The sequence below is a fragment of the Mustela nigripes genome, chromosome 7 (assembly GCF_022355385.1).
Source record: "Mustela nigripes isolate SB6536 chromosome 7, MUSNIG.SB6536, whole genome shotgun sequence".
In the NCBI taxonomy this organism is placed as follows: Eukaryota; Metazoa; Chordata; class Mammalia; order Carnivora; family Mustelidae; genus Mustela; species Mustela nigripes.
The window spans coordinates 80481462-80508445 of NC_081563.1; the positions used below are offsets into that span (position 1 = coordinate 80481462).

At 40.6% G+C, this 26984-nt stretch overlaps 1 protein-coding gene across 1 annotated transcript in view; it reads right to left on the reverse strand.

Annotated features, from left to right (window-relative positions):
* The window catches only part of AFF3 (ALF transcription elongation factor 3), a 535863-nt gene that overhangs the window by 97082 nt on the left and 411797 nt on the right, over positions 1 to 26984 (reverse strand). Inside the window, exon 10 of the mRNA XM_059406264.1 lies at positions 12144 to 12195. Coding sequence (XP_059262247.1) covers positions 12144 to 12195 — 52 coding nt within the window. The remainder of the gene's footprint in view (positions 1 to 12143; positions 12196 to 26984) is intronic.

A 26984-nucleotide genomic window follows, 5' to 3' on the forward strand; every position in this document is an offset into this window, starting at 1 on the left:
GGAGGCTGGTGTGGGAGTGTTAAGAGGTCACTGTGAAGTGCAGGAATAATGTAGGAAGAGCCATGATCATGTATGAAGCTATTAACATTCAGCACGATGTTGGGGGGTGGCTGCAGAAGTAAGCTAAGTGATATCCAGCCCCAAGTCAGGTCAAAGGAACAACTTATGCTTCCAGTGATGTGGCATTGCTGTCCCGTGGCAAGTAGCTGCAGCCTGGCCAGCTGGACACTTACCTCATAAAGGGCTAGTCTTAGGAAGGCTAGACACCAGTTCCTTAAGGACAAGAAATGAGCACCAGTTACTTTACTGGACAACACTTGGTAGAAGGTCTAACTGATAGTATAGGCAGTGGCCGTGTCTCTCCTCTTCTTTCTCTGCCTCCTTCCCTCTTCCTCACTTTCTCCCCTAAAACTCCAGACCTTCTCCCCTTTTTCTCCTCCTACCTTCCAGATCTATTTTTCTATAATCATCTTCTTGCCTTTTCTGATATAAATCAATTTTCCTGGCTTCTTCCTGTACTCCTCTCCTTTTATTACTAAATAGGCATTAAAAAATTTCCAGTAACACAAATGAAGAACATTCCTGGGGAGAAAGGAGAGGAGAAGAGGCAGAAGGGAGAGGGGAGGATGTTAAAATGTGTACTTTAACAGTTTTACAGTAATACATTCTTATGTTAATATAAAATGTTTTCTATTAATCTACTTTAGTATTTTTGCTGAGTTACCTTAAGATACTGAAATAGGGGTTCAGTAAGTTTGACTTGCTTATAGTCACAGAGCTGGTAAGTAATGGAACCAGGCCATCAAGGTACCAGAGAGCACTCCAGCCCTGCCTCTGCCTCACCTTGGACAATTCCTGGCAGAGGGTGAAGGGAAGGGGGCAAGAGAAATCTGGAATTCTGCCACTCTCAGCGTAAAGAGCACTGGTGGGATGCTGAGTGGACACTAAGACACACAGGGGCAAGCTTCTTAGAACTCATCCCACAGAGCAATTTCAGTTCAGGCCAGACCTCGAGCATGGCCAAGAAGGCGATGGCCTGTTAACAGCTCTCATCTTTGGCATAACAGGGAGATGTTAGGTTCAGTCATTTCCTACTTTGTTGCATTTGCCAAATGCTTTTTAAAGCTTTCAACAAAATCTTTATGCTACCCCAACAGAGTGCTTTGGTGGAGGCCTGTTCACTTTCCACCAGCCTTGGTAGGTGTTTGATTATTATGAATGCAACTGGGGCCCAAGTTGTGTGGAATACAAATGTGACTTTGTTATTGTATAAAGATGAGAGTTACACAAATGTTTTGATAGTTTTGTTGTAATGCAACCTATGTTTGAATAACCAACATCTTAAGTCTGGCTTTATAATTCAGTTAAACACCTTTAAGTGTTTAAGTTACTTTAAGTTACCTTACTCAGACAAAATAGCAATATTTGAAGGTAAAAATAGGTTTGTAATGGTTAAGAAAGAGTCTTATAATAGCAATATTTGAAGGTAAAAATAGGTTTGTAATGGTTAAGAAAGAGTCTTATAATTGCGCTTTGCAAACCAATTTTTTTTAACATAAAATAAAGTTAAATCGATTCTGTGTTCTTAATAGTATTGGCATTTTTACCTCTCAAAAAACCACTGCCTCAGGGTTTATATGTGAAAGTGTTTTCACATGTAAGATGTAGTAATCACATACTCTTCCTTGAATGGCTCTGGACTTTTAAGAATGAATCCCACCTTGAAAGAAGGGATATCCAGAGACATATTGTTGAATTGACCTCCCCAGAGAGACAGTCTATCTAATTTGTACTTTTCTAGTGTGGAGAGGACTGCCTGATGGCCTGACATTTTGGGAACTGTTTGGTCTGCTTCTTAAAATGGTCTTCTTTGACTCAGCCCAACCTGCTGGCTGCAAATCTGGTCAGGATGGAACTGGCAAGTGCCAAGGGGCGCTGAATTACCACAAATGATTATGCTCCATGTAGAAACAACAGGCTGACAGTCTCCTGAGAAGAGCTGTGCTATGAGATAACCAGTCCCACTTGGGGAAGATTTGGAAAAATACAAACAAAAATAAAACTTTCCAAGTGCATATCTGGACCAAACACCTGAGTGACTAGGTAAACCCTCACTAAATGAAACCACTCAAGCCTGGATCTGAGTGATAGCATATATTCAAAGGAGCTTATACTTCTGAAGAAGCTACTGAAGACAAAAACCATTAAAGTCACAGGACAAAGGACTATTCCTCTGAGTTAAATAGCTTCGTCCTCTGGTGGGAGAATTCCACTTCCTCTGCCAACCAGGAGCTCTGCTGGCAGCTGTATTTGAGAAGAGCCTGCCTATCAACTCTTGATGCATGGCCTTTCCTCTGTTCTCCAAATGAAGAATCCATTTTGTTGGTACTGATACCCACCATTAACAAAAACTTAGCTTAGTTTCAAGAATGTATTTCCTCTATGAATTCTTGAACTTAACAAAAGCAATGATTCGAGGTTTTTGTGTTAATTGTATGGTTGCCCAAATTTAATGGATCATCTTTTAATTTTTATATAATTTTGTCATTTCCCAGATTTGGTTCAGGGTCTTCCAACCGAAACTAGTCACATCCTATGGTCCAGGCTGGTTTGACACAACTAAACCTACATAAATCTCAATCGGGTCCTCAGAAGATGTCTAGGAAACATTTTAGGAAATAGGGTTGTGGGCCTTTGTACATCTTGCTCAGTGACATTTAACTCAGCTGATAATTTCAATTTTGGAAATTATTATTCATTAACATGAAACAAAGGCCATTACATTTTTGGTCATCTACCTATGCTCATGTTTTGCACAAATGTGTATGAAGAGTGGCATGATTTAATAAAATTGGCTATACTAAGAGAATTTTGCATTTGCTTTTGGTGACACTAAAATTTTATTGATGTATTATGATTACTTAACTAAGTTTTAGGACTCTTATCTAAATAAAAATGTCCTGGTACACATCTGAGTTTCTGCTAACTGAGACAGAAGTTGCAAATAGGTGCTTATTTCATATACATGACAAAGGCCTGACAGGCAGTCGTTTTCAATTTGAGTTTATATATTAAAAAGAAACCAATTCATCAATATGATTAAATTGGATATTTAGTTTAGGGATAACATTAATGCAAGACTAAACATAAAAACAAATACAAACTACTCTTTCTTTTTTTTCTACTTTGCTAGAAGTTTAATATATGCAATATATGCTTCTTTTTGTACATTGAGGGCAGCATTTTTTCTGCCATTTAAAAACTACCTTAAATGTCTGAAGTTAAATTACCATAATGAATATCGCTAATGTGTCTTATTTGATTTTGGTACTTAGTAGGCATTCAAGATGACTCTCAGAATGACTCTTATGTAAAAATATTTTAGCTCTTGTTTGACTACAAATAACATCTACAATACAGTTCATTTCTAATGTAGGAGAAATTTGATTTTGGAGCTTTGCCCCTCAAACCTGGTCTTGATTACTGTTTCAACTCCTGTTTATATAATTCTACACAAGTTTGGCAGGATTCAAGAGCACATACCAGGGTGTTGGCTTTTATGAATCTCCTGGGATGTGAATGTCAAGCTGACTGGATGAACTCTGGCCACAAATCCCAGACAAGCACAATGACTCTATTTATTCAGACTTGGCTGCCTGAATGCAGATTGACTCTGTGGGTAATAAATTTTCACAGGCCAAGAACTCCGGCATCAACCAAGCTGATCCTGAGAAGAAAAATGCACCCAGGGAAGTGGAGCAGGGCTGCACAAACCTCCTATGTTTTTATTCCACGTCTGCATATCATTTAGCTAATTCATTTGGTCACTGATACACATGCACTGCCAATGGCTTCAGAGGTTCTTTTTGAAAGCTCTGCTTTCTGTTATGCAATTGTCATATTAAAAAGTAACAAGGGAAAAAATGAACAGCACCTCTTACGACGACTGGTAATCTGCTTTCAATATTACACCCCACACTGATGTGTGTTACCCAATGGCCTCTATGGTAAAAAGCAGAGAATTGAGTGGGAATATTTCTGTGCCTCCCCATTAGAAACCAAAGGCGACAAAAAGCAATGAGAACTGCAATTCAGTGCTCTGAGCAATAGCACCTATAATCTTGACATCTCGATGCAACAAGGCTTTAGATTCATTTTGAGAAGGCTGGGATTCTCTTTGAGAGACACGATTAGTACTCCATGCATTAATAATAAAAAAAGAACTGGCTCTTTAACTTGGAGATTTATGTTAACTACCTAGATATCTATTAAATTAATCATGTGCTCTCCAAATAGTGATTGGGGATTAAAAGGTAACTTTTGTTCATTGTAAGATGTAAATTACATGAGTAGGAAAATTTCCCTCTACAGATTATATCCAATGATCTGTGCCTGTAAAATTAAAATTGTCAGTTTGAGTGGATAAACCATGCTCATTTAAAGAGGAAAAATGCAGTTATATAATTAAAATGAAAAGACTGCCTGATATGTGTGGATAATGTAATTACTGGAAGCTGCAGGCACATATGTAGCCATTCAATTTGGATCCCTGCTTCTTTACTCTCCCTGAGCTTATATATTTGTCATCTCTAAAACACTGTCTGCAGTTGACATTCTCTCCACTGCTCCTTGTTGAAAGTCTTAATCATCTGATCTTCTCCTCAAGCCTTAGCTATAATAATTTCATCTAGATATTCGCTGTGTCTGACTTCCCAAGCTTTCCCTGACTTGAGAGGCAGAGCTCCTCTTTTTACCAAACTGGGAAACGTGAAATATAATTAATCTCTCAAGTCCATTAAAAAAATTCCTTTAGTACTTGAGACTTCAGGAATAATTTTGTCTTAAATCTTCTAATTTCTTTGCAATCTTACATAATAACATTGGCCTTTGGAATGTTAGAGCCAACAGTTACCGAAAAGGGAATCTAAATAAATTACCACCCTATCAGTATCTTTCATTTACCTAAACAAGAAAATGGATTCTCATATTATTTATCCTAGTCCCTCTTTGAACCTCATCAAGAATGAAAATTGTAAGAGCGAGCATAGGAATATGCTTCCATTTTAATTATAACCTGAATTTGTCTAGGTGAACTTTGTCACAATCTCAGCTCCAGATGTCAAATTCTGCTTGCCTTGAAAGGGAAGGGTATAGAGAAACCCATTCTTTTAGTTTCAGAGGCTTCTGTTTGAGATAAATTCTGAACACTTGTAAATTCAACATGGCGTGATGGTAAGCATATTTAAGAAGTGGCTATAGACATTTCCATGGAGATGGGATAGACCTTTCCTCCTAAATAGGTAGATTATTTGTACATTAGTCTATAGCCACCTTAAGATTTTAGGTCTTACATTTTTGTCTTCTCTGTCAACACCTTTGAACTTTGGACAGTACTAATTCGAAAAAACATAGCATACAGTAAAAGAATAAAGGTAGAGCAAAAGTCATCTTTGATACTGGAAAACAAGAAGCAGGAAATATGGTCAATTCAACTCAACATTGTACATGTATTCATGTATCCATTCAGCAAGTATTTTGCACTACTGCTATGCCAGACATAGTCCCTGCCCTCAGGAAACTTTCAATCTCATTGGTAGAGACAGATATTTTAAGAAGTAAACATGGCACATAACTAAAATTATGATGAGACTTAAGAAGAAAGGCTAAGATGATTGGGAGAAGGACTAACTGGGAGGTCCAATGTAGATAATGGGGAGGCCCCCTGAGAAAGTAAAAGTTATGTTACACTTCAGGATGAGAAGGTGTTGGTCAGACTAAAAAATAATAATAATAAATTAAATAAATAAATAAATAAATAAAATAGGAAGGAGAGGCCTTTGGAGGCCCTGAGACAGCTGAGTGTGGCTTGTTATAGGAGATGAAAGAAGGCCCATCTGGCTAACGTGTCATGAATGAGCTCAATGTGAAGTGAAGAGAAAGAAGTAGGTGAAGCTGGACTTAGTCTAGGATAGTGTTAGTCATGCTATGGGCTCTGGATTTTATCTCAAGTGAAACAGAAAGCTTATTTAAGGTTTTAGACCAAGGAATGAGCTGATCTGATTTATATTTTTAAAAGATCACTGTGGGGAGGTTGCATTATAGAGAGAAAGAATAGAAATATGCTAGTGTCTACTACATTGGTTTAGACTCGCCAGGATGGAAAGAGAAGGGAAGGCTAGTATTTAATTTTGGAGGCTGAATTTATAGGCCTTAGAGATAAAATTAACATTTAAGTGAGGAACAGGGAGTTGTCAAGGATGAGCCTGGCGTTTCTAGGCTTGAACAACTGGGTGTCTGGCAGGGCTACTTTTAGAAATGGAAACAATCACAAGAAGAATATATTTGTGCGTAGGTGGGTAAGGGGTATCAAAGACCAGAAGTTTAGTTCGACACAAATTGAATTTGAAATGCTTGTGACACATCCAAGTGGAAAAGTCAAGTAGGTCTGCAGTTCAGAAGAGAGTTCTGAGCTGAGGATATCACTTTAGAAATTATAAGCATATGAAGAATGAAGGTCATGGGAATGGATGAGATCACCTAAAGAGAGAGAGAGAGGGAGAAAGAGGAAAGGAGGGAGAGAGAAAAAGGAAGTGGAGAACAGCAATCATGAATAAATGCTGAGAGACTACAATATTTAAACTTGGGCAGAGGAGAAGCAGCCAGCAAAGCAGTCTAAGAAGAAACAGTCAGAAGGGCAGGAAGCAAACCAGGAGTTTAGTGTTAGGCACCTCAAGAAAAATGGGGTGATCAATAGTTTAATGTGGTAAGTCTTCTGGTAAGACAAGAGACTGAGAAGAGCCCAGTATGTTTGGCTCTGTGGAGGTTACTTGTGACTCAATTCATAGTTCTGATGGGGTAATGGGGCAGAAAGGAGTCAAAAAAACAAGGCCTCAAGTAACTGAGAGGAAATGGGACAGACTTGATAAAAAGAAAGCAGTGGTCTCATGTAATAGGAGTAAAGGAGGGGATGAGTGAATATAAAGATACTGTATGGATCTGGTTATGGGAAGATGAGGCTTTCCTATTGGATGCCAGTCAGCCAGGGTATGCACTAGGATGAATAAGATATAGAATAAGATTCAGGTTGCTTACTCAAAAAGAAAGATAGAAAACAAAATCCTCCATTATCCACATATTATCAGTTCTGTGATGGAGAATACTCAGGGAGAAAACCTGTAAAATGCTATCACTAATGGACTGTTAATAAGTTATATATATATATATATATATATAGAGAGAGAGAGAGAGAGAGAGAGAGAGAGAGAAACTCCTAGAACAGCCATTTGAAAAACTATGCAAAGAGATATACTAAAAACATGATAGATAAATAAAAAAAGAATTCTGCAGAATGTTCAAGAAACCTATAGGAAGTCAGGGAAAAGAAAAAAAAATGAAAACAGAAAGAAAGGGAAAGTGACAGAAAAGAAAAAATAAAGTGACAGACTTAAGGACTAATATATCAGTAATTACATTAAATGCAAATGTTCTAAATACATCAATTAAAGACAGAGATTGGTGAAATAGATAAAAAGAAATACAACAACCATATAGTATCTGTAAAAAACTCACTTCAAATACAACAGTATAGGTGGTTTGAATGTAAAAGAATATCAGTCAAAAGAATACAGCAGTGGCTTTACCAGTATCAGATAAAGTAGACCTCAGATCAAAGAAAATTACCAGAGATATACTGGAACATTATAGAATGATAAAAAGTCCCTCTAGCAAGAAGACACAGCAATCCTAAATGTTATGTACCAAATAAAAGAACTGTAAAATATATGAAGCAAAACCAGACAGAATGGAAAGGAGCAACAGACAAATCCACAATTATAGCTGGAGACCTCAACATTCCTCTCCCAACAATTGATAAACTAGAGAGAAAGTCAGAAAGGATCTAGAAGAGCTCAATAATAACATCAACCAAAAGGATTTGACTGACATTTATAGAACACTCCACCCAACTACAGAAGAATCCTCATTCTTTCAAGTGCCCATAAGACATATCCCAACATAGACCAGATCTTGGACCACAAGAAATACTTAGTAAATTTCCAAGAACTGAAATCATACAGAATGCATTCTTTGATCACAATGGAACTAAACTAGAAATCAGTAAGTAAGATTACAGGAACTCTCCAAACATTTGGAAATGAAACAACCCACTTCTAAATAATCCATATACCAAAGGGGAAGTCTCACTGAACTGAAGGACAATGAAAACAAAACATATCAAAATCTGTGGGATGTAGCTACAGTGTGCTAAAAGGGAAATGTATAACACTAAATGCTTATACTATAAAAGAGAATGAGTCTCAACTCAGTAATCTAAGGTCTCTCAAGAATCCAGAATAAGAAGAGCCAAATGAACCCAAAGCAACACAAGGAGGGAAATAATAAAGTTAAGAAATCAATAAAATCAAAACAGAAAAATTGATAGAGAATATCAATGAAACAAAAAACTTGTTTTTTTGAGAAGATCAATGAAATTGAAAAACCTCTGGCAAGATGACGAAAACAAACATAAAATCAGTTTCAAGATGAAATGGGATACCACCATAGAACCCAGACATTGAAGGAATAATAAAAGAATAGAACTTTCTACACATAAATATGAAAACTTAAATGACATGATAAATGAATTACTTAAAGAGCACATGTTGCCATAACCTACCCAATGTGAAATAACCTGAAGAGCCTTTTAACTATTCAGAAAATAGAATTTGTGTTAAAAGTCTCCAGACACATGTGGTTTCACTGGAGAAATCTGACAGGTGTTTAAAGAAAAAGTAACATTAACTTTATATAATGTCTTCAAGAAAAAACAAGTGCAGGAAACACTAATGCCCTTCTTTTAAAACCAAAGATAGTACAAAAAAAGGAACTTTCTGAACAATATTGCTCACCACCATAAAAAGACAAATGTGGTGAGGATGTGAGCAATTCCAATTCTCTTACACTCCTGATGAGAGTGACAGTTGGTGAAACTGCTTTGAATAAAGGTTTGAGATGAGCTACTCAGTTGGAACATGCATATACTCTCCTGGCCCTGATTTCTACTCTTAGGCATAGACCTATTAGAAATGTTCCCACATGCTCACCAGAAAACCTGTTCAAGAATATCAATGGCAGTACTATTCTAATAGCCCTAAATGCCTTTGTGCCCATCAGGAGTAGAATGGGTTAAGTAAATGAAGGTATATACACATGAAGAAATATGACGGAGCAATGAAAATGAATATCGTTTGATTACATGCAACATGGAGGAGTTTCACAAACATAATACTGAGTGAAAGACGCCAAGGAAAAAGAGCACATGCTGTGTGATTCCATTGATATAAAGTTCAAAAACAAGCAAAATTACTCTATGGTGTTAGAAAAATAGGAGTGGTTATTCTTCTGGAGGGTAGTGACTGGATGGGGATGTGGGAGACCCAGAGGCTGGCTGCGTCTATATCTTGAGCTGAGTGCTAATTACATAGGTGTGTGTGTGGTTTATGAATATTCATCACATTGTATTCTTAGGTTAATGTACTTTTCTCTGTGTATGGTATATTCAGTTTTCAGTTGACTAAAAGCAAAAAAATCAAAAGCCTACTGGATCCAGTAACATGAAGATAACAGGTGAGCCCAGGTTCCAAGGAAGTGGCAGGCTTTGGGATCTAACATTAATTCCCATTTTATAAATGGTGACTCTGAAGTAGATAACATCTTGGGGACTGGGCCAGGGCTGCAAAGCTACTGGGTCACTAGCAGAGCAGGGATTTGAACCCAGGAGGGCTGCTGAGCCTGGGCTCACTGACTAAACTAGCCTGTCTCTTCATTCTTGAGAGTGCAAAGTCAATGAGGATAAAGGAAGCATTAGTAGAGTGTTCAAATGCTGTGAGTCTGAGGCGACTGGAGGAAAGGCAAACAGGCAAGGCAACTTGAAACTCTTGTGGGTATCTTTTTGTCACAGCAAGTGACCAATATTCACAGGGACAGCCAGATGTCATGTAGAAGGCAAAGGAATTTAGTATGCTCTGTTTATTGAGGCAGGGAAATGTACAATACATTTTTGAAATATTTTGGGTTAAGGGATAAACTCTGATGATATCTAGCAAAATCATTTACATGAAACATTTAATTATCTCTCAATGCCAGAGAAATGCAGTGTGTGTGTGCATGTGTGCCTGCATGCACGTGTGTGTGTGTGTGTGTGTGCATGTGCTCTACTCTTCAGGGGAACAATCATATTTTGGTCTTGGAGGGGAAAAAAAAATACCATATCATTAGTCTTTTTTAAAAGCACAGAAATTATGATTTTGTGATTAGGCCAGGCTATAGTTATAGGCCAAAGCAGGATAACTTAATATAATTAGTGTTAGAGCAATCACTTAAACTACCACATACAAACCACTGTCTGGAGTCTTAATTATACTACTGTATAAAAATTATTCATTCTATCAGCTGCTCTCATTGCAAATGGTGGAAAGGTGTACGCACATAGGGACAAAATGTAAGAAAAAAGAATTTAACCTGTATATTCGCAATATAACATTCATTATCCATGGTCACAGATTAAAAAGCAGTAGCTAATAAAGCTAAATGATTCAACTTAAAGTTCTTACTGCCTTAAAAAGTGTGTCTAGTTCATCCTTGATACCTAATTTTTTTTTAATTGGGTTTTCAGTGGAAATATTTCCTGGAAATAATTCTGGAAAATTCTTTTCAAATTAAGAAAGCTTGCTGAATGCAGTACTCTATGAATCTCCTTTCTAATCTAAAGGATACACAGCCTACACATCTGATATGACTTAATCCACAATATATGTATCTGAAACTGTCACTGGGAAATCCACAAAGACGTGATTGGCTGATAGTTACATAGATGAGGAACCAAAATTAGGAGTGAAGTCATCATCAGCTCTGCCAAGATTGCTGTTATGGATATCTGACGGTCTTAGTGTGCACACCTAGAAACAAAGTCATCCGTCTCTACAAAACCTGAAGCATGAGCAGCTTTCCTTGCTCAGTTAACCCTTCTTCACTTGCTGCTACTCTAGCTTCAGTGAGAGCTCTCTTTCACACCCAGGCCCTTCTTTGGGGCCTCACCTTCTTCCCCAAGGTGAACAAACACCTCTGTGACCTCACAGCCACATTCTGCTTAGATGCTCTCCCTGGAAATGTTCCTTTGACTTATTTCACCTCTACACACTTTGTACACTATGTGCATTTGCATGGCTAGACAGCTGCATTGCCTGTGTAGCATTCCATGACTCCTTTGTATAAAATTCATGATTCCAGGACCAACCACATGCTGTCTCCTATTGCATGTAAAAATAACTTCTGGAAAAACCTCTCTGGATTGTCTTTATACCTACCACATTTGTCCAAACTTGACAAAATACCACATAGATAATAAGAAAAAGGAAACAGAAGTAGAGGAAAATCTATCTTTTGTGTTTTCAAACTTGCTTTAAAACACAAACATTTCCTGCAATGCAGAAGCTGAAAGTGATGAATGTTATGTGGATATTTTTGTACCTTAACTGACTGATCAGAATAGTATTTATAAACCTCTGACTGATGTCTCAAGCTTGTAAATCAACACCATGGGAGAACACTTTAAGCACATTTATCATCTAAGACAAACAGCCTATTCAGAGCATGATTATTTTTTATTCATCATTTAAGTTTCACCTCTACGTTTGCTTCTTCTCAATGTTAATAATATCTGTATAAGACTTCTCAATATTTAATGTTACAGCTTGCTCGTTGCATGCCGATAAGGTCAGGTCACATGCTTGATCTCTAAAAGACCAGTGGGCTTTGCCAAGAAGAAAAAAAAAAAGAAAAGAAAAAGAAAACAAAAAAGGGTCTATTTCATATTGAAGTTTGATGCTAGTCCGCTTCCTTGTCAGTTCTCATTGTTGGTTTCAATGACACAAAAATCACAGCATCACAGTTTTAAGGGAAAGTAAGCCCAAGATATTTTAGTGGACTGGTCCCATGGCATGGAAGATTATAATTACCAGAGAGCACCCAGCATCCTAGAGCACCACAATTTCCAGTGTGTATGATTCAGTCAGCTCCCAGGACAGCCCACTGGGCAGCGGCGCAGTGTCACATTCGAAGGACAGCAACATATAACTAAATCTTACCTGCTCATTATCCTCTTCATCACTACTTAGCTTAAGGTCATCTTCTAGCATTCTGAAAAAAGGAACAAAGAAGTACAGATACTTAACAAATTCAAAATAATTCAGCACCAAAATATCTTTTTTTAGCACCAAAATACATTTATTAATGTTGCAATAGTAAGTATATTTCCTGATTAATTAAAAAAAAAAAAAACTCTTTTCTTTTAAGGCTTTTCTTCTGATGTCCTTAGGAAATAACAAACTGCCCCGTAAAGCCAATTAACCACTCACAACAGTCCTTCATTGGATCAGATGGGTTGCTTCAAGAATATGAGGTTGTAAACCAAGAGAATCAAATAGGTGCTTTACGCCTGCAAAGTTTGAATTCCAGTTGCTTGTTCAATGTTTGGTGCAGGACAGGTGGTGCGCTATGTCTCCATGATTATTTGTGGTAAACAATGAGAGAGCAGGTAGAACTCTGCCGACAGCAATAACACAATAAACTGGAGCTGCTTAGGTCTCCATCAGTCAAAGATGTGGAGAAGACATCTGCCCGAAGACTCTGCTGGATGAGGAAGACCAAATGGGAGAGAACTTTCCTAAAAGACTCTGTGAAGGCAACACTCAAGTGCCCTCTGGCTCTGTCAGATTTGCCATGGTGGAGGTGGTGGGGAAGAATACTTTTGGGTCCACAGAGTCCAAAGTAAAAACACGCAAATGGAAAATCAAGCCCTCTTAATTCTGAAGATTATACAATTGTATTCTTAGTAGCACTGCTGAATTGTTTACAGGGTAATAGTTTTCAGATTAATTCATTTCAAAAGAAATCTCACTCAGAAGGATACTCTACAATGCAAATGAATGCAGGCAGAGGTGCTCTGCGGGGGGTGGGGGAAGAGTCTATTGCTGACATACCCCAGTGCTCCAGGAATCAGTGTGAAGGCCACAGAGCCCATGTGCTTCAAAGACCTCACTATCCTCCTTGAAGTCACCTTCCAAAGACTGTCCCCTAAACTGTGTCTCATTTCTTTAAAAGCCAATTACAGGCCCATCATCAGTATATTCCTCTGAATATTTTTATAAGTAGTTTCACTGACTTTTGCGGTGAACTTGGGGTAAAGATTTGCCAGGGAAGCACATGGACCCAGTTTTGCCCCAAACGGCCATTTGTTTGGAGAAAATCACTTAATGCCCTCACCACTGGTCCTGTTGCCTGAGCTGTAAAATGACAGGTTATACTGGGCTATCTCTATAGTCCAGTCCTGCTTTAGATTCCAGGAGTTTAGGGAATAAAATCGCCTCCTCTTTCGTAAAGCAGAAAAACTCTTGTATTTGTCGTAGAGAGCACAGCTGAGATATTGTAAGCAATTTCTGATGTATCATTTAAACCATAACCATTAGGACACCAGATCTGTTTCCTCACAGGCGATGGCTATTCTACCAGTATGGAGGAGTATCACTCTTTTAGTATTTCAGCCACAGGCAAACCAAGAAAACATCAGAGAAGACTGCAGAGCTATATCCCCAATTGCCCTTTGTCTCTGTTGGGTGTTACCCTCCATTCCCTTTGACCTCACAAACTCCTGCCCTTAGCTTCAAGGAAAAGAGACATGGTGGTGATTTATTACAGCATTGTTTGGGAAGAACCTTCTAGGAAGGGGACTATGTTTTCTTTGTCCTCGAGTCCCCAGTGACTAGCACAGTGACGGCACAGAATATAATACCAGTTTGTTGGCTGGGCTGGGGTGCTTTCCCAAAGCCCATTTTCCTACCAAAAGGCACAAATGCCTTTCTGATGAAAAAGCCCAGAGAAGCAGGCCCATTTCTTGCCTCCACCCCTCACTCTCTTCAGGGGTAAACTGCCAGCTGCAAGGACTGCCCTGAGAGCACTGGGTGTTCCAAGTGTGGGTGGTCCTGTCAGTGGGTGGGAAGAAGGAGGGGTAAGGACACACACAATCAACGTTAACAACCCCGTTGTTGTTGGATAGAGGTCATGTGAAGGGTGACTGAGAAGTTTCATCTTTATATGGCCAATAGCATACATAGACTTGAAATGAAGGCCACTGTCAACCAGAGCAAGAAACCCCAACATGCCCCAAAGCAAGGGATCTCAGGTTGGCTGCAAACCAGCCATGTGACTCAGTCACCACACAAGGCTGGCAACACTGAAAGGAACCACAACAGTAAGAACAGTATGTGAGGTTCTCTTCTAAGGTAGAGAATACAGCTTATTTCTGTTTATTTTAAGCATGTGCTAAGTATGTAAACACATCACTGGGTGTTCATTTGAATTTCATACTGTCTCTCACATCCCCGATCCTGGGTAGGTCACACCTCTGGGCCTCAGCTTTGTCATTTCTATATTTGCCATCGTCTCCAGAAGAAAAGCAGTCAGAGATCCACACTGCTTTGTGAATTTTTTATATTAAAAAAATGACTTTATTATGTTTCTGGCTGAGATCTAAAAACAAATGATCAAATGTAAAAAATACCTCACATTCAAGAGAGACTTCCCAAGAAGTTAGAATCCAATTAAACTTCCAAATCTTGAATGGGAGGAAATGGTACCGAAACACTAAGCCCAACAGTTCCTACACATCCGACAGCAGTCCTGGGACACTGCTATCACCAACACTCCCAGCCACAGACCTGGAGAAGTCAGTCACCACCACTCTGTGCCCAGTCAGCAGCAGTCACCGCACCAAGGGAACAGAAGCTCAAGGCCATTCAGGAACACCGTCCAGCCCCTGTACTTTATTCTGACGGTCACGGCGGAGCCTCCGTGACTCAACATTCACTGTGTTCTTTAGGCCTGGCCCAACACACTTGAGGAGGAGGAGCCAAAGTGGATATTTGAGGTTAGAGCTGAACAACAAAGCATGGTTGGAGAAGAAAAATGCTGTAATCCCACAAGATCCTAAAAAACATCAGTGTGTGGAGAGTGACAGGTATACAGGAAGCTGGGATTAGCTCCATGTAAATACACCGTGGCAACTGTGCCCCCAACTCCAATCTTATACATTTGAGAACATTTTATCATCTATTTCTGAAAGGAATAGACTGGCATGGGTATATTAAACAAGAACAAAAGACAAAGGTTTAAACCAGAAGTAAAAGAAAATCCAAATTAAGTGTTGGTGATGTCAAGGGGCAGAGGCGGGCATCTCCAACTCCATTTTTGAAAAAAGTAGGGCAAAGTCTCCCATGCTCTGAAGGGCTGGAAGCAGAATTGGGATGGGTCATCTGTACATCAGCGTAGGGCCTGTGCTTTGGGCTTGTGCTGGCTCCAGGGGGTACCCTGCCGCACCCCTACACCCCTCATCTGAGCACCAACGGACCTTCCTTCAGCCAGTGATGCCCACCCAACCAGAGCTGCTCCCTTTCATGTTTCCTGAGCCCTTCCCCTTCTCAGCTCCTCAGAGCCTTCCCAGGTGCCCAGACTGTTGATTAGTAGCAGTACTGAGTGCTGAATGGATGTTCATGCCAGGCCGGCTAAGAGCACTTTGTTCATGTTATGTTGTTCAATCCCATGCAATTCCTCCAGCTGGGCACTGCGGTGGCAGCAGGCAGGCCGTGGTGCTCGGAGCTCAGACTCTGCAGTCAGACTGCCCAGGATGAACCCTAGCTCTACCACTCAACTAGCTGAGTGACCCGATACCTGCCTCGATGGGTCTTCCAGAGAAATCATTACGCAATCATTACAAAGTGCTTAGCACAAAACCTGGAACAGAGCAAGCATTCAGTAAAGGTTCATTTTTATTAATATTCCTTCTTTTTAATCTCAGGAGGTAATTTAGCCTTAGGGCATTTAAGGAATTTGCATGGGGAAACAATTTGGGAGAAAAGACGTTCCTTTAATAACACCTTAAATCTAAGCCTTTTGCTCTACTTTCTGGACATTCTAAAAAGAAAAGACAAGATTTTCCAGAGGTTGTGAATGGGGTAATGTATTTTAGCTTATAACTGCCACTGGGTTGATTGATCTGAGGTGGCTTACTGCTACAGTGGACACAACCCATGCCTGTCAGCCTCGAAGCACAAGATCTGCCCTGAAGGCCAGTGGCCAGCCAAATGGCCCCGAGTCCCCTAGCAGGACCCACGGAATGATGACAAAGGGGATGCGAAACAAAACAGACAATAAAACAGAACTTTCTGAAGTAAGACCAGAGAGCAGAGATGCAGCCAGAGGTGCCAAGGAACCTGGGACTCTGTGCCTGGAACACCTGATGTGCTGTCACTACTGTCAGAAGCACTCCAAGGTCGTGCCCGATGGTGACTTACCACGGAGTCTGAGCCAGGTAAACCAAGCACTGAGGCGTGAGAGGCCGCAGGCAGGATTTTTAAACATGCAATTCGGTAATTAAGATTCTATTTTTCACGCGGGAACTGCGTCAGACAACAGTTTCTGAAAATGATCGTCCCAGGCTTGTTATCACACGCCGCGGGGAGCACCTTGGTGCAAAGGTCCCGAGGTTTTGAGCCGCGGGCTGAAGGTCCCATGCTCTCACGCAGGGAGGGGGACAAGCGTGGATGGCTTCCAAGGGAGGGCGCGACGCAGTGGCTTCCGAGCTCTGACGAGGGAAGCAAGCACAGACAGCTCCCTTTGAGGTTTGCCGAGTATTACCTCAGGTAGTGAAGGGTGAACAGTAGGACTACCCCGCTAACCAGCCGGAAGTCTGGCATCACGCAGACTTCACGCACTGTTGTAGTCACGTGGTGGTGGGGCGTGTGCGTGGCCCTGTAGTCACGTGGCAACGGGAGGCGGGGCGGGCGCACGGTCCAAGGGCCGGTTCCCTCACGTACTACATTCAGATCAGCACTGCCACTTGAGCATTTGAAAAAATGCTCTGGCACACGCAACTCTCACAGAACTCAGCTCAGCTGCCTCATCTGCTGGTCTCTGCGGTAGCGCTCAGGAAGGGGAGAACTAGGACCCTCACGACACAGTAAGAGCTGATGATGGTAACTTGCCCACGTGCGGTATTTTAAAAACTGAGCCATAGACACATTTCCGTTGTTGCCAGTCCTTACGTTTCCGAGGTACAGCACTTCTCAGGGAGCATAAAGAGTACCCTCTCCTCAGCAGATGGCCAACTGCTTCTCATGCTCCTGTACTGCTTCACAGGTATCGCGAACCGGCACATTAACTACCTTCAAATGTAATGGCAGTCATTTCACAGAGCAGTGGTTTTTAATTAATAGGATTTCCCTGGAATTACTTGCCATTTGGGGCCCTTAAGAGATCTGAATCCTTTAGCCCTTTAAAGTTCATTTCATTTTGCTTGATCTTAATGGCTTTTTAAAAAATCTGACTTCTAATTGGGCTGTTTGATTTTCAGATTTGCTTCTATAGCTGGTTCTACTACTGTCTCCAACTATATGAGATTTAAAGCCAAAGACAAATGTTTATGACTCCCCATTAAACATATTCATATATGCAAATATCTACTCTAGCAATTAGCTGTGCAGGATAGCCTACTCGTTTCGCAAGTGCATCCCTCTGCTGGTACTCCCCAAGCCATCATCTCTACTGCTAGGAACATGAGAAGGAAGTTATAAAACACCTTTCATTCTGTCTGAAGTCCACTGCTCTGTGAGGGTCAGTGCTACCATCTGTCTGGGCTTATTTTCACAAACAGGTAACTACTCTTCTCTCTGCATTTGTTCAGAAGAGTTTAGCTCATGCCATTCCAGTCAACTGGGAGGCAGGAAGGCTAGGACAGGATCACAGTGGGGTGCTGGTGATTTAGTGCATCCAATGCACAAATGAAGTAACAGTCTGGAAGCAAATAGAGAAATCAGGAATAAGAATAAGGGGCTGGTCTAGATGACCTAGGAGTTTCAACTCTGATATTTTCCTATCAGGGTGTCATATCTACATCTTTTTTTTTTTTTTTTTTTTTTTTTTAACCAATGGTGGTTCATAGGGAGATGGTGTTAGCTCACACGTATCTCCTTCCTGGACTTCCTCTTCCAGGGACTATTCCAATTGTTCATGAAATCGGCAAATAATCTGATTCTGCCACGTTCATCCTGTGGCAGAGGATGAAAGTGCACTGTAGCTCTTCTGTTTATGACCTTACTTTTTCTTAGGAACAGTAAGTTCCCATGGTCCTTTTCTCCCACTTACAAGCTGAGTGCACCTGCCACCTTCTATACAGGTCTGTCTTCCCTGGGGCCAGCATCTCATTTCCAACCATTTAAGACTCTCACAAAAAACCAACCTCATTTCGAAGACCTGTTAAACCCTGGTGAGATACAAGATGAATCTGTGCCTTCAAAATCTCAATCAAGCAACTGCCTTTCCCAATAGGACTCAAATCTAATACATTAATATTGAATAAATAGCAATCAAAGGAAACTGGAAACCAACACTAATTAAAAAAACAAAACAAAACATAGTCAGTGGTACTAGAGTGTGGGGTGGGATGAGTTCTGGAGATCAGGGGGCTCAGGAAAAGCTGCAAGGAGGAGGGAGTACCTGAAGGGCTTCAAGTCCTACAGGAGGCAGATGAAGTCAGGGATGTCTATCCTGCCCCACAGAGGAAGGGTGACAGACAAGCACAGAGTGGGAATGGAGGTTGTTTATTTCCCTTATTCTCATGGTATGATAATACATAACACATAGTTCAGAATTCCCCAAATAGTATTAAGATATACAATGAAATGTCTCCCTCCTGACCTTCTTCCTACCCTCATATTTCATGCTCTCATCCCCCAAAGTCACCCCCTGGCTGTAGCTTCTTAAATATTACCTCAGAGTTTCTTTATGTGTTAACAAATAAATATGAATGCAGCGCATTAGATCCCTCAGGGTAAGTACATGACATTAAAGAACAACTATGTTAACTGGAACCCTAATTATCTGGCTGTGGCAGGCAACTTCTAAGATGCTCCCAGTGACCCTGCTTCCTGATATGCCCCTGGAACTCCCCTCTCCTGAGTGTGGCTGCACCTAGTGACTGGCTTCTAGTAAACAGAGGAGGGCAAAAGCGATAGGATGTTACTTGCAAGTTTAGGTGACCCCTGCTTGCTGGCATGCACACTCTTTTACTCTTCTTGCGAGCCTGCTTGGACGGAAAAAGGCTGCCATGTTGTGAGCTGCCGTATGGAGAAATTCCCATGGCAGGGAACGGGGGTGGGGGGTAAAGGGGGGCCCTCTGGCCAACAGCCAAGGAGGAATTAAGGTCCTCAGCCCAGCCACCCAGGATGAACTGAATTTTGCCAAAACCACATGAGTGAGCCTACAAGAGGGTTTCTCCCCAGGTAAGGCGTGAGATGACTACAACCCATCCACACCTTGTGGTATGAGATTCTTATGAGAGATTCTTAGCCAGAGGACCCAGGTGAGCCATGCTCAGATTCCTGACTGACAGAAACTGTAGAGTGATAAATGCTGTTTGAAGCCACTAAGTTTTGGGGTAATTCGTTAGGCATCAATAAGTAATTCATATGCTGGCAGATGATATTAAATATTTAGTGTGTCCCTTTTCAAGATTGCTCTCAGCTGCTTGAGCTAAAAGCATTAGTAGCCATTATTCAAGCCATCCAGCAGAAGTATAAGGTGGGCTTAAAAGGTAATAAAAAAGTTCTAAAAGTCATGTTAAAAAGGGTAAAAAGAAATAAGTAAAACCAACTTCAATAGTAAGTTTTATTTACACCAACATGTATCAACATGATAATATACATATTTCAAATGCTCACTAGCCCATGTGACCAGTGACTCCTATACTGGGCAATGCAGGCTCATACTATTTTAGAAAGTGAGGGGTGTTCAAATCTCCAGGAGGTGTTAAGTTTTTTCCATCCCCACTCAGCCCTCAGTCCCTGTTTGTTTCTTTCATATGTCAATCTTCTCTAATGCTTCCTGCCTAACGGTACACTGAACAAGTCTGTGACAGCAAAGGTCCTAGTAACTTAGCATGTGCAGGAGGTGAGGGAGGAGACAGGGAAGGCTTTGGTCAGAATCATTGCAAACTCATACCCGCACTAATGATCCTTCATGGAGACTGGGATCCCAAAGGCCCATTTTGTTCCATGTTCCAAATGTTTCAATGACCCATTTTGCTTCTAATTCTGATGATGCTAATTACATGTGGCGTGACATTCCACAATGTACATGGAAGACTCTGGCTTCATGGAAAAGGTGGAAGGCAGGAAGCTGCACAGAGCTGCAGGTGGCCTATGAGAGGGGTATGCTTAGGGCAACATGTTTAGGAGCCATGGCCTAGGAAAAGAGAACAATGGGTTGCCTTGCAAATACACAGGTCAGATGCTGACTGGGCAAGAACTCTGAACACTTGTTGCTCTGACTCACTTCTTACCTACTTCTCTTGCATAAAGAGACTCTCTTACATACTAAAGACATATCTCACAAAAGCTATTTAAAATATTCTCTTTTTTTTTTGAGTTGTGTATTTTTATAAGTGTGCTGGTTGTTTTTTTTCACTTGGAATTGCAGCTCTATCTAGGGATGTTGAGTGGCCCAGAGGGAACTCTCTGTCTAGGAGAAATGGAAAGCTGGGCCTGTTTTCCTTGAACATCTCATGGATGGAAAGCACCCAGATGGATATAAGTGCCACATACAGTTCATGTGACAGTGAAAATATGAAAATGCTCCAGCTTTTCCTTTTAGGGCAATGCAGTCCACAGTTATAAAGGAGGATTCTCTGAACACATTAGACTTTAAAATTGCTTCCCCCAGAAAGCATTACAGGAGAAGAGGGCTGTAGGTACTCTCTATCATTTCTCTCAAAAAACAACCGAGGCTTTAGAAATAGCACTTTAATAGGGAATGATTTCTCCTCAAAGACAGCTTAAAAATTCCTATCCTTGTTTGTTACAAGGACTTCTAGAAAATTAGTTTTTGAACTTGATGTTCTTGGTATTAGAGGATTCAGTTTCTGAGTAAATTCAAGTACACCGCATGAAAGAATGAGATCCTTTTCCAAGTAGACACCAGAAGAGAGGTCAGAGGACCCTGACTGGGAACATAAAGTTTTCTCGGCTTCACAGATCCGATGATGGGCATTTATTTACTTATTCTATTTGAAGAGGAATGTATACTTAACCAGAGGGGAAATGAGGTATGTCCATATATGGCTCATGTTTGGATATTAATTGGTTGTCAATTAATTAGTAAGCTGGTTGCCTATTCCGTTTTTTTTTTTTTAAAGATTTTATTTATTTATTTGACAGAGAGAAATTACAAGTAAGCAGAGAGGCAGGCAGAGAGAGGCAGGCAGAGAGAGGAGGAAGCAGGCTCCCTGCTGAGCAGAGAGCCCGATGCGGGACTCAATCCCAGGACCCTGAGATCATGACCTGAGCCGAAGGCAGTGGCTTAACCCACTGAGCCACCCAGGCGCCCACCTATTCCGTTTTTTAACTAATGGTTTACATTTGACAGTAAGTGTGCACTGAACCTAGAAGGGTCATATGTCTGCTAGGTTAAGATTTGTTTGTCAGTTCATGATACCAGGTTTTGCATTTTTGTGGCTATTGTTATTAATAAGTTAATTGCCAGGAGAGTCCCTAATTGGGAGATATATTTGAACTGCTAAATTGTTAGAATGAGAAAAGAACCACTAGCAAATACATACACTTTAAGCTATGCCAGCCTTATCTGTTGCCTGTGAATGGCATAATGCAGGGGTCTCTAAACTTCACTGCACATCAGAATCACTTGGGATTTTTGAAAAACACTGATGCTTGGCTCCCACCCCACCCCTCATATTCTGATGTAACAGGGATATGATCTGGGGATCCAGGTTTTTTAAAAGCTCCCCAGGTGATTTTGATTTACAGCAGAGTTTGGGAGGTACTATTTAACACAGAACTGGACAAAGAATCAGAAGAGCTGCATGCCTTCAACAGTTCTGGACCTAAACTCTGAAGTTTTAGTTTACCCATTAATAAAATGGGATGACAGGAGTGCCTGGGTGGCTCAGTCAGTTAAGCTTCTGTCTTCTGCTCAGGTCATGACCCCAGAGTCTTGGGATGAAGCCCTGCACTGGGCTCCCTGCTCAGCGGGGAATCTGCTTCTCCCTCTCCCGCTGTCCCTCACTGCCCGCCACTCGTGGTTGCTCGCTCTCTCTCAAATAAATAAATAAAACCTTAAAAAAAATAAAATGGTTTGATAGTTGATTCAAATTAGCCAATAAAGGTAAAAGCACACTGGAAACTGCAAAGCCTTATAGGGGCTTCCCAGCAATGGGGTTAGCATTATCTTAGGTCCTTTAAAAGATAGACTCATTTTACACAGTGAAGGAAACCATCAACAAAATGACAAGGCAACCTACTGAATAGGAGAAGACATGTGCGAAGGATAGATCTGATAAGGAGTTAATATTCAAAATATATAAGGAAATTTTACAACTCAGCACCCAAATACCAATAATCCAATTAAAAAACTGCCCAATTAAAAAATGGGCAGAAGACCTGAATAGACATTTTTCAAAGAAGACACACAAAGGGCCAACAGACCCATGAAAAGATGCTCAACATTACTAATCATCAGGGAAACGCAAATCAAAACCAAAATGAGATATCATTTTACACTTGTCAGAATGGCTAGAATCTAAAACACAAGAAATAATAAGTGTTGGCAAGGATGTAGAGAAAAAGAACCCTCACATACTACTGAAGGGAATGCAAACTGGTGCAGCCACTTTGGAAAACAGTATGGAGGTTCCTCAAAAAATTAAAAATAGAATTAGCATATGATCTAGTAACTTCACTACTGGTTATTTGCCCTAAGAAAATGAAAAGACTAATTCAAAAAGATATATCACCCCTATGTTTATTGTGGCATTATTCACAATAGCCAAGACATGGAAGCAACCTAAGTATCCAACAGATGAGTGGATAAAGAAGATGTGGTGTATATCTACAGTGGAATATTACTCAGCCATAAAAAGAATACCTTGCCATTTGTTACTACATGGATGGATCTAAAGAGTATAATGCAAATGAAGTAAGATGAACAAAAAAAATCACATGATTTCACACATATGTTATATTTAAGAAACAAAACAAATGAAGAAAAAAGAGAAAAAAAATAGACTTATACACAAAGAATAAACTGGTGGTGGCTTGGGGTAGGTTTGTGAAGAAGATGAATGAAACAGATAAAGGAGAAAGAAAAAAAAATACTGGCTCATGGGCCTCATTTCCAACAATCTGATTTAATTGGTCTTGGTTTGGGCAGGGGCATCAGTATTTTTTTTTTAAGATTATTTATTTATTTATTTGACAGAGAGAGATTACAAGTAGGCAGAGAGGCAGGCAGAGAGAGAGAGGAGAAAGCAGGCTCCCCGCTGAGCAGAGAGCCCGATGCGGGACTCCATCCCAGGACCCTGAGATCATGACCTGAGCCGAAGGCAGTGGCTTAACCCACTGAGCCACCCAGGCACCCCGGGGCATCAGTATTTTGACAGGCAACCCAGAGGACTTTACTGTTCAGCCAGGGTTAAAAACCACTGCCTCCATTCCAGGTGAATGATCACCTCTTTAAAGCCATCGACAATCCACAGGACAGAATTCTTCCCATCTTATCTAATTTTGCACAGAATTAAGGACTGTTTGTCAATTTGTCTGGCTCCAAGTTTCACCTTCCATTTGAGTAAGAATGCTTCCAAGGGAGAGTTGTGTTTCCTAGAATAAGGCACAAACCCATCATTACTAATGAGTTAAGGAAGTATGTTAGTGTTTGAGAATTCTTCAGCAGTGATTTTCAGAAACCAAGGACAGTGCTGGGGGCACTTGAGATTGTTCTCTGGCCTATTCTTCAGCCCCTGGAGGAAATACAGAAGGGTATAGTTTATCTTGCCTTTTAGTTCTCTGGGGAAGTCCCAGAACTTTCTTCAAGACAAAATAGCACAGTTGACATCTCAGCTCCCTTTCAAAGTACTACTCTGCACCACAGGGGCTAGAGGCCTAGGAACCACACACTCCCTGCCAGCAGGGTTTTTGGCTAGATGTCGCCAGTACAAGGCACTGAATCAGGTTTGGGAGGTCAAAGAGTAATGGGAGCCATTAATGCTCCCAGGGCAGCAAAAGCAGGTGTATAAGCTTCAGCAGATGGCAGATGTACTCTCCACTGGTTGGCTTCTAGGCAATCTTCTCTAACACGTGTAGGTGCTACAGACCTCTGAGGTTATTGTTAGTAGTTTTCTGTAATTCCAGCTTTAATTTCCTGGTGGAGATTTTTGTAATTTTTATAATTGAAGTTTTCTGTAATTCCACTTTTTTGTAATTCCAGCTGTAATTTCCTGGTGGCTCTGTGCTTGTAGCTTGCCTAGCCCTCCTGATGGGTTATGCCCTATGGTTAGTGCCTTTCTACTTAAAATACATAGGGTGGTTTCTCTTTCCCAGATCAAACTCTGACTTACATATACAGTAACTAAGAGCATGAATGCTGGAATCAGAAAGCCTGATTTATTGATGTATATCGAGGCCCTGCCACATACTAGCTGTGTATCCTTGTCCAAAGAACCCAGCCCTGCTGTGTCTTGGTTTCCTCATCTTTAAAACAGAAAAATTAGAGTCTTTAGCTCCCAGGAATACTGTGAGAATTATACAGGGAAAATGCATAAAACATACAGTGCCTGATACACAGGGCTCACTCAATAAACATGCAATATTATATTGGTATTTTATTACCCATACTACCTTGTAACAATCAGCATGCTATACTTTAGGATCACTTCACTTCTTCTAAGAGCAAACATAAACTTCTTAATTTATTGACCATCTCCAAAGAGCCAGGGATATTCTAGTTGCTGGTGATATAAAGTTGAAAAAGTCTTTGCCTTCAAGTGACTCACTGCTTTTGGGAGGGAAAGGTAGAGAAGTAAACCTAGCAAAGTAACAAAAAGTGGGAGCCCTTGGGGCGCCTGGGTGGCTCAGTGGATTAAAGCTTCTGCCTTTGGCTCAGGTCATGATCTCAGGGTCCTGGGGCTTTCTGTTCAGCGGGGAGCCTGCTTCCCTTCCTCTCTCTCTGCCTGCCTCTCTGCCTACTTGTGATCTCTCTCTGTCAAATGAATAAATAAAAAATCTTTTTAAAAAAGTGGGAGCCCAAATAACTATCTTCTTTCTTTGTCAGACAGTGCTGGCCCCTTTTATTTTTCCTCGTAGGTTTTATCTCTGGGCTTCGAAACATCTCTGTAGTTCACTTCTGTGTCTACTGTAAGTTCTCTGACATCCTTCTGAATGTACAGAGTCCTGTGAGGGACACAATTTACTATACAGGCTCTATCAATATTAGCTGGAGTGGGAGAAACACCTGTCCTATGTTGGCATTGTTCATTTAGTTGCTCCTTCCCTGTCCATCTGCCTCTTTGTTCAGGATACCCACAGATCATTTGAGATTTCATCACAAATTTTAACCACCTTGCCCTAGGCTCTGTGGACCTAGTGACTGTTCTGGCTTCTGTGACTGTTGGAGGGGACCAAGCCAGAACTGGATACTGTACAGATCCAGCCAAACGCCTATCTCAAGTTGTCTAGTCCCCTGGGACATACGTCCTCAGAGTCTGAATCCCTGTGACTGGCTGCAGTCAATGCCAGTATAAAGTCCTGTTAGTGACTTTACACTAAAGCCACTAACCCTCTTTGCCACAAACACAATAAGCTGATCATTTAAATGTAAAGAAGAGAAGAGGATATCCATGTCTCAAATTAGAGAAAAAGCATCCTATTAGCTATTCATTAAATTGGAAGATTGGTATATGATCCTCAAACTAAGGCATTTCCATAAATTCAGCTTAATGCTACCACTTTTTTAGTACTTCACATATTATCTCTGATACTTCCAGAATTTTTCATTATAAAACTAATCCAGGTGGTCTGAATATATAAAACAGATAACCCCAATTAAAAAAAAATCTCATATACACCAGGATTAATTCAGTACTTTTTTTTTTTTTTTAAGTGCATAGGGTTGAAAATTAGGCCAAATATATTCAATGTTCTATACTCATTCTCAGGTATGCACAACTGATTTTTGCAATGGGAAACAATCACCCATTCAACATGCATCTCTATCCACCAATTACATCCCTTCGGGAGTTACTCTGCATATGGTGATACAGAATGGATCAAACAACTCATGCACATTAAACCCTGCCATGTCTATTGTGAAGGAGGGTTCCATCCACTGGGTTGGAAACAAGGTCACAAGCACCAGTCAAGGTCACTTGTTTTGTAAAAAGTTTCAGCATTTCTTCATGGTTTTAGATCAGGTATATTTTGGGGTTAAGTCAAGATGAGTAAAACTGCAGAATCAAGTTGTTTGTTGCCTACCCAGCTTTTTACATATTCATCTCTTTGACTTTCAGGTGGCAGAAAGAAACCTCAAGTGCAAAGAAAATAATTCATGTGAAAAATTTTAAGTGGTAGTGCATATTTTTGAAACAGAATGTGACTGCAGAGTAGTGTTTGTTCTACTTACTGCTTAAGAAAATAACCAGTTGGCACCTGAATGGCTCAGTTGTTTAAGCATCTGCCTTTGGCTCAGGTCATGATAAGAGGGTCTTGGGATCGAGCCCCGCATTAGGCTCCCTGCTCAGTGGGGAACCTACTTCTCCCTCTCCCTCTTGCTTTGCCCCTCACTCACCACTGTGTTCTCTCTTGCTTGCTCTGCTTTCCTTCTTTCTCTCAAGTAAATAAATAATAATTTTAAAAGGAACTAGCAATAATCATGATAAATACAATTACTATCCTAGAGGTCATGGTGTAAATCGTGCCTATGTGGGTCTGTTCTTTGACAGAAGACAGGACCCCAGTCCAATGCAGACTTCCTGAGTTTCTTCCAATTTTAGATGGGTCAAGAATCCTGGTTGGTAGTTTTTCATTAAAATGGTA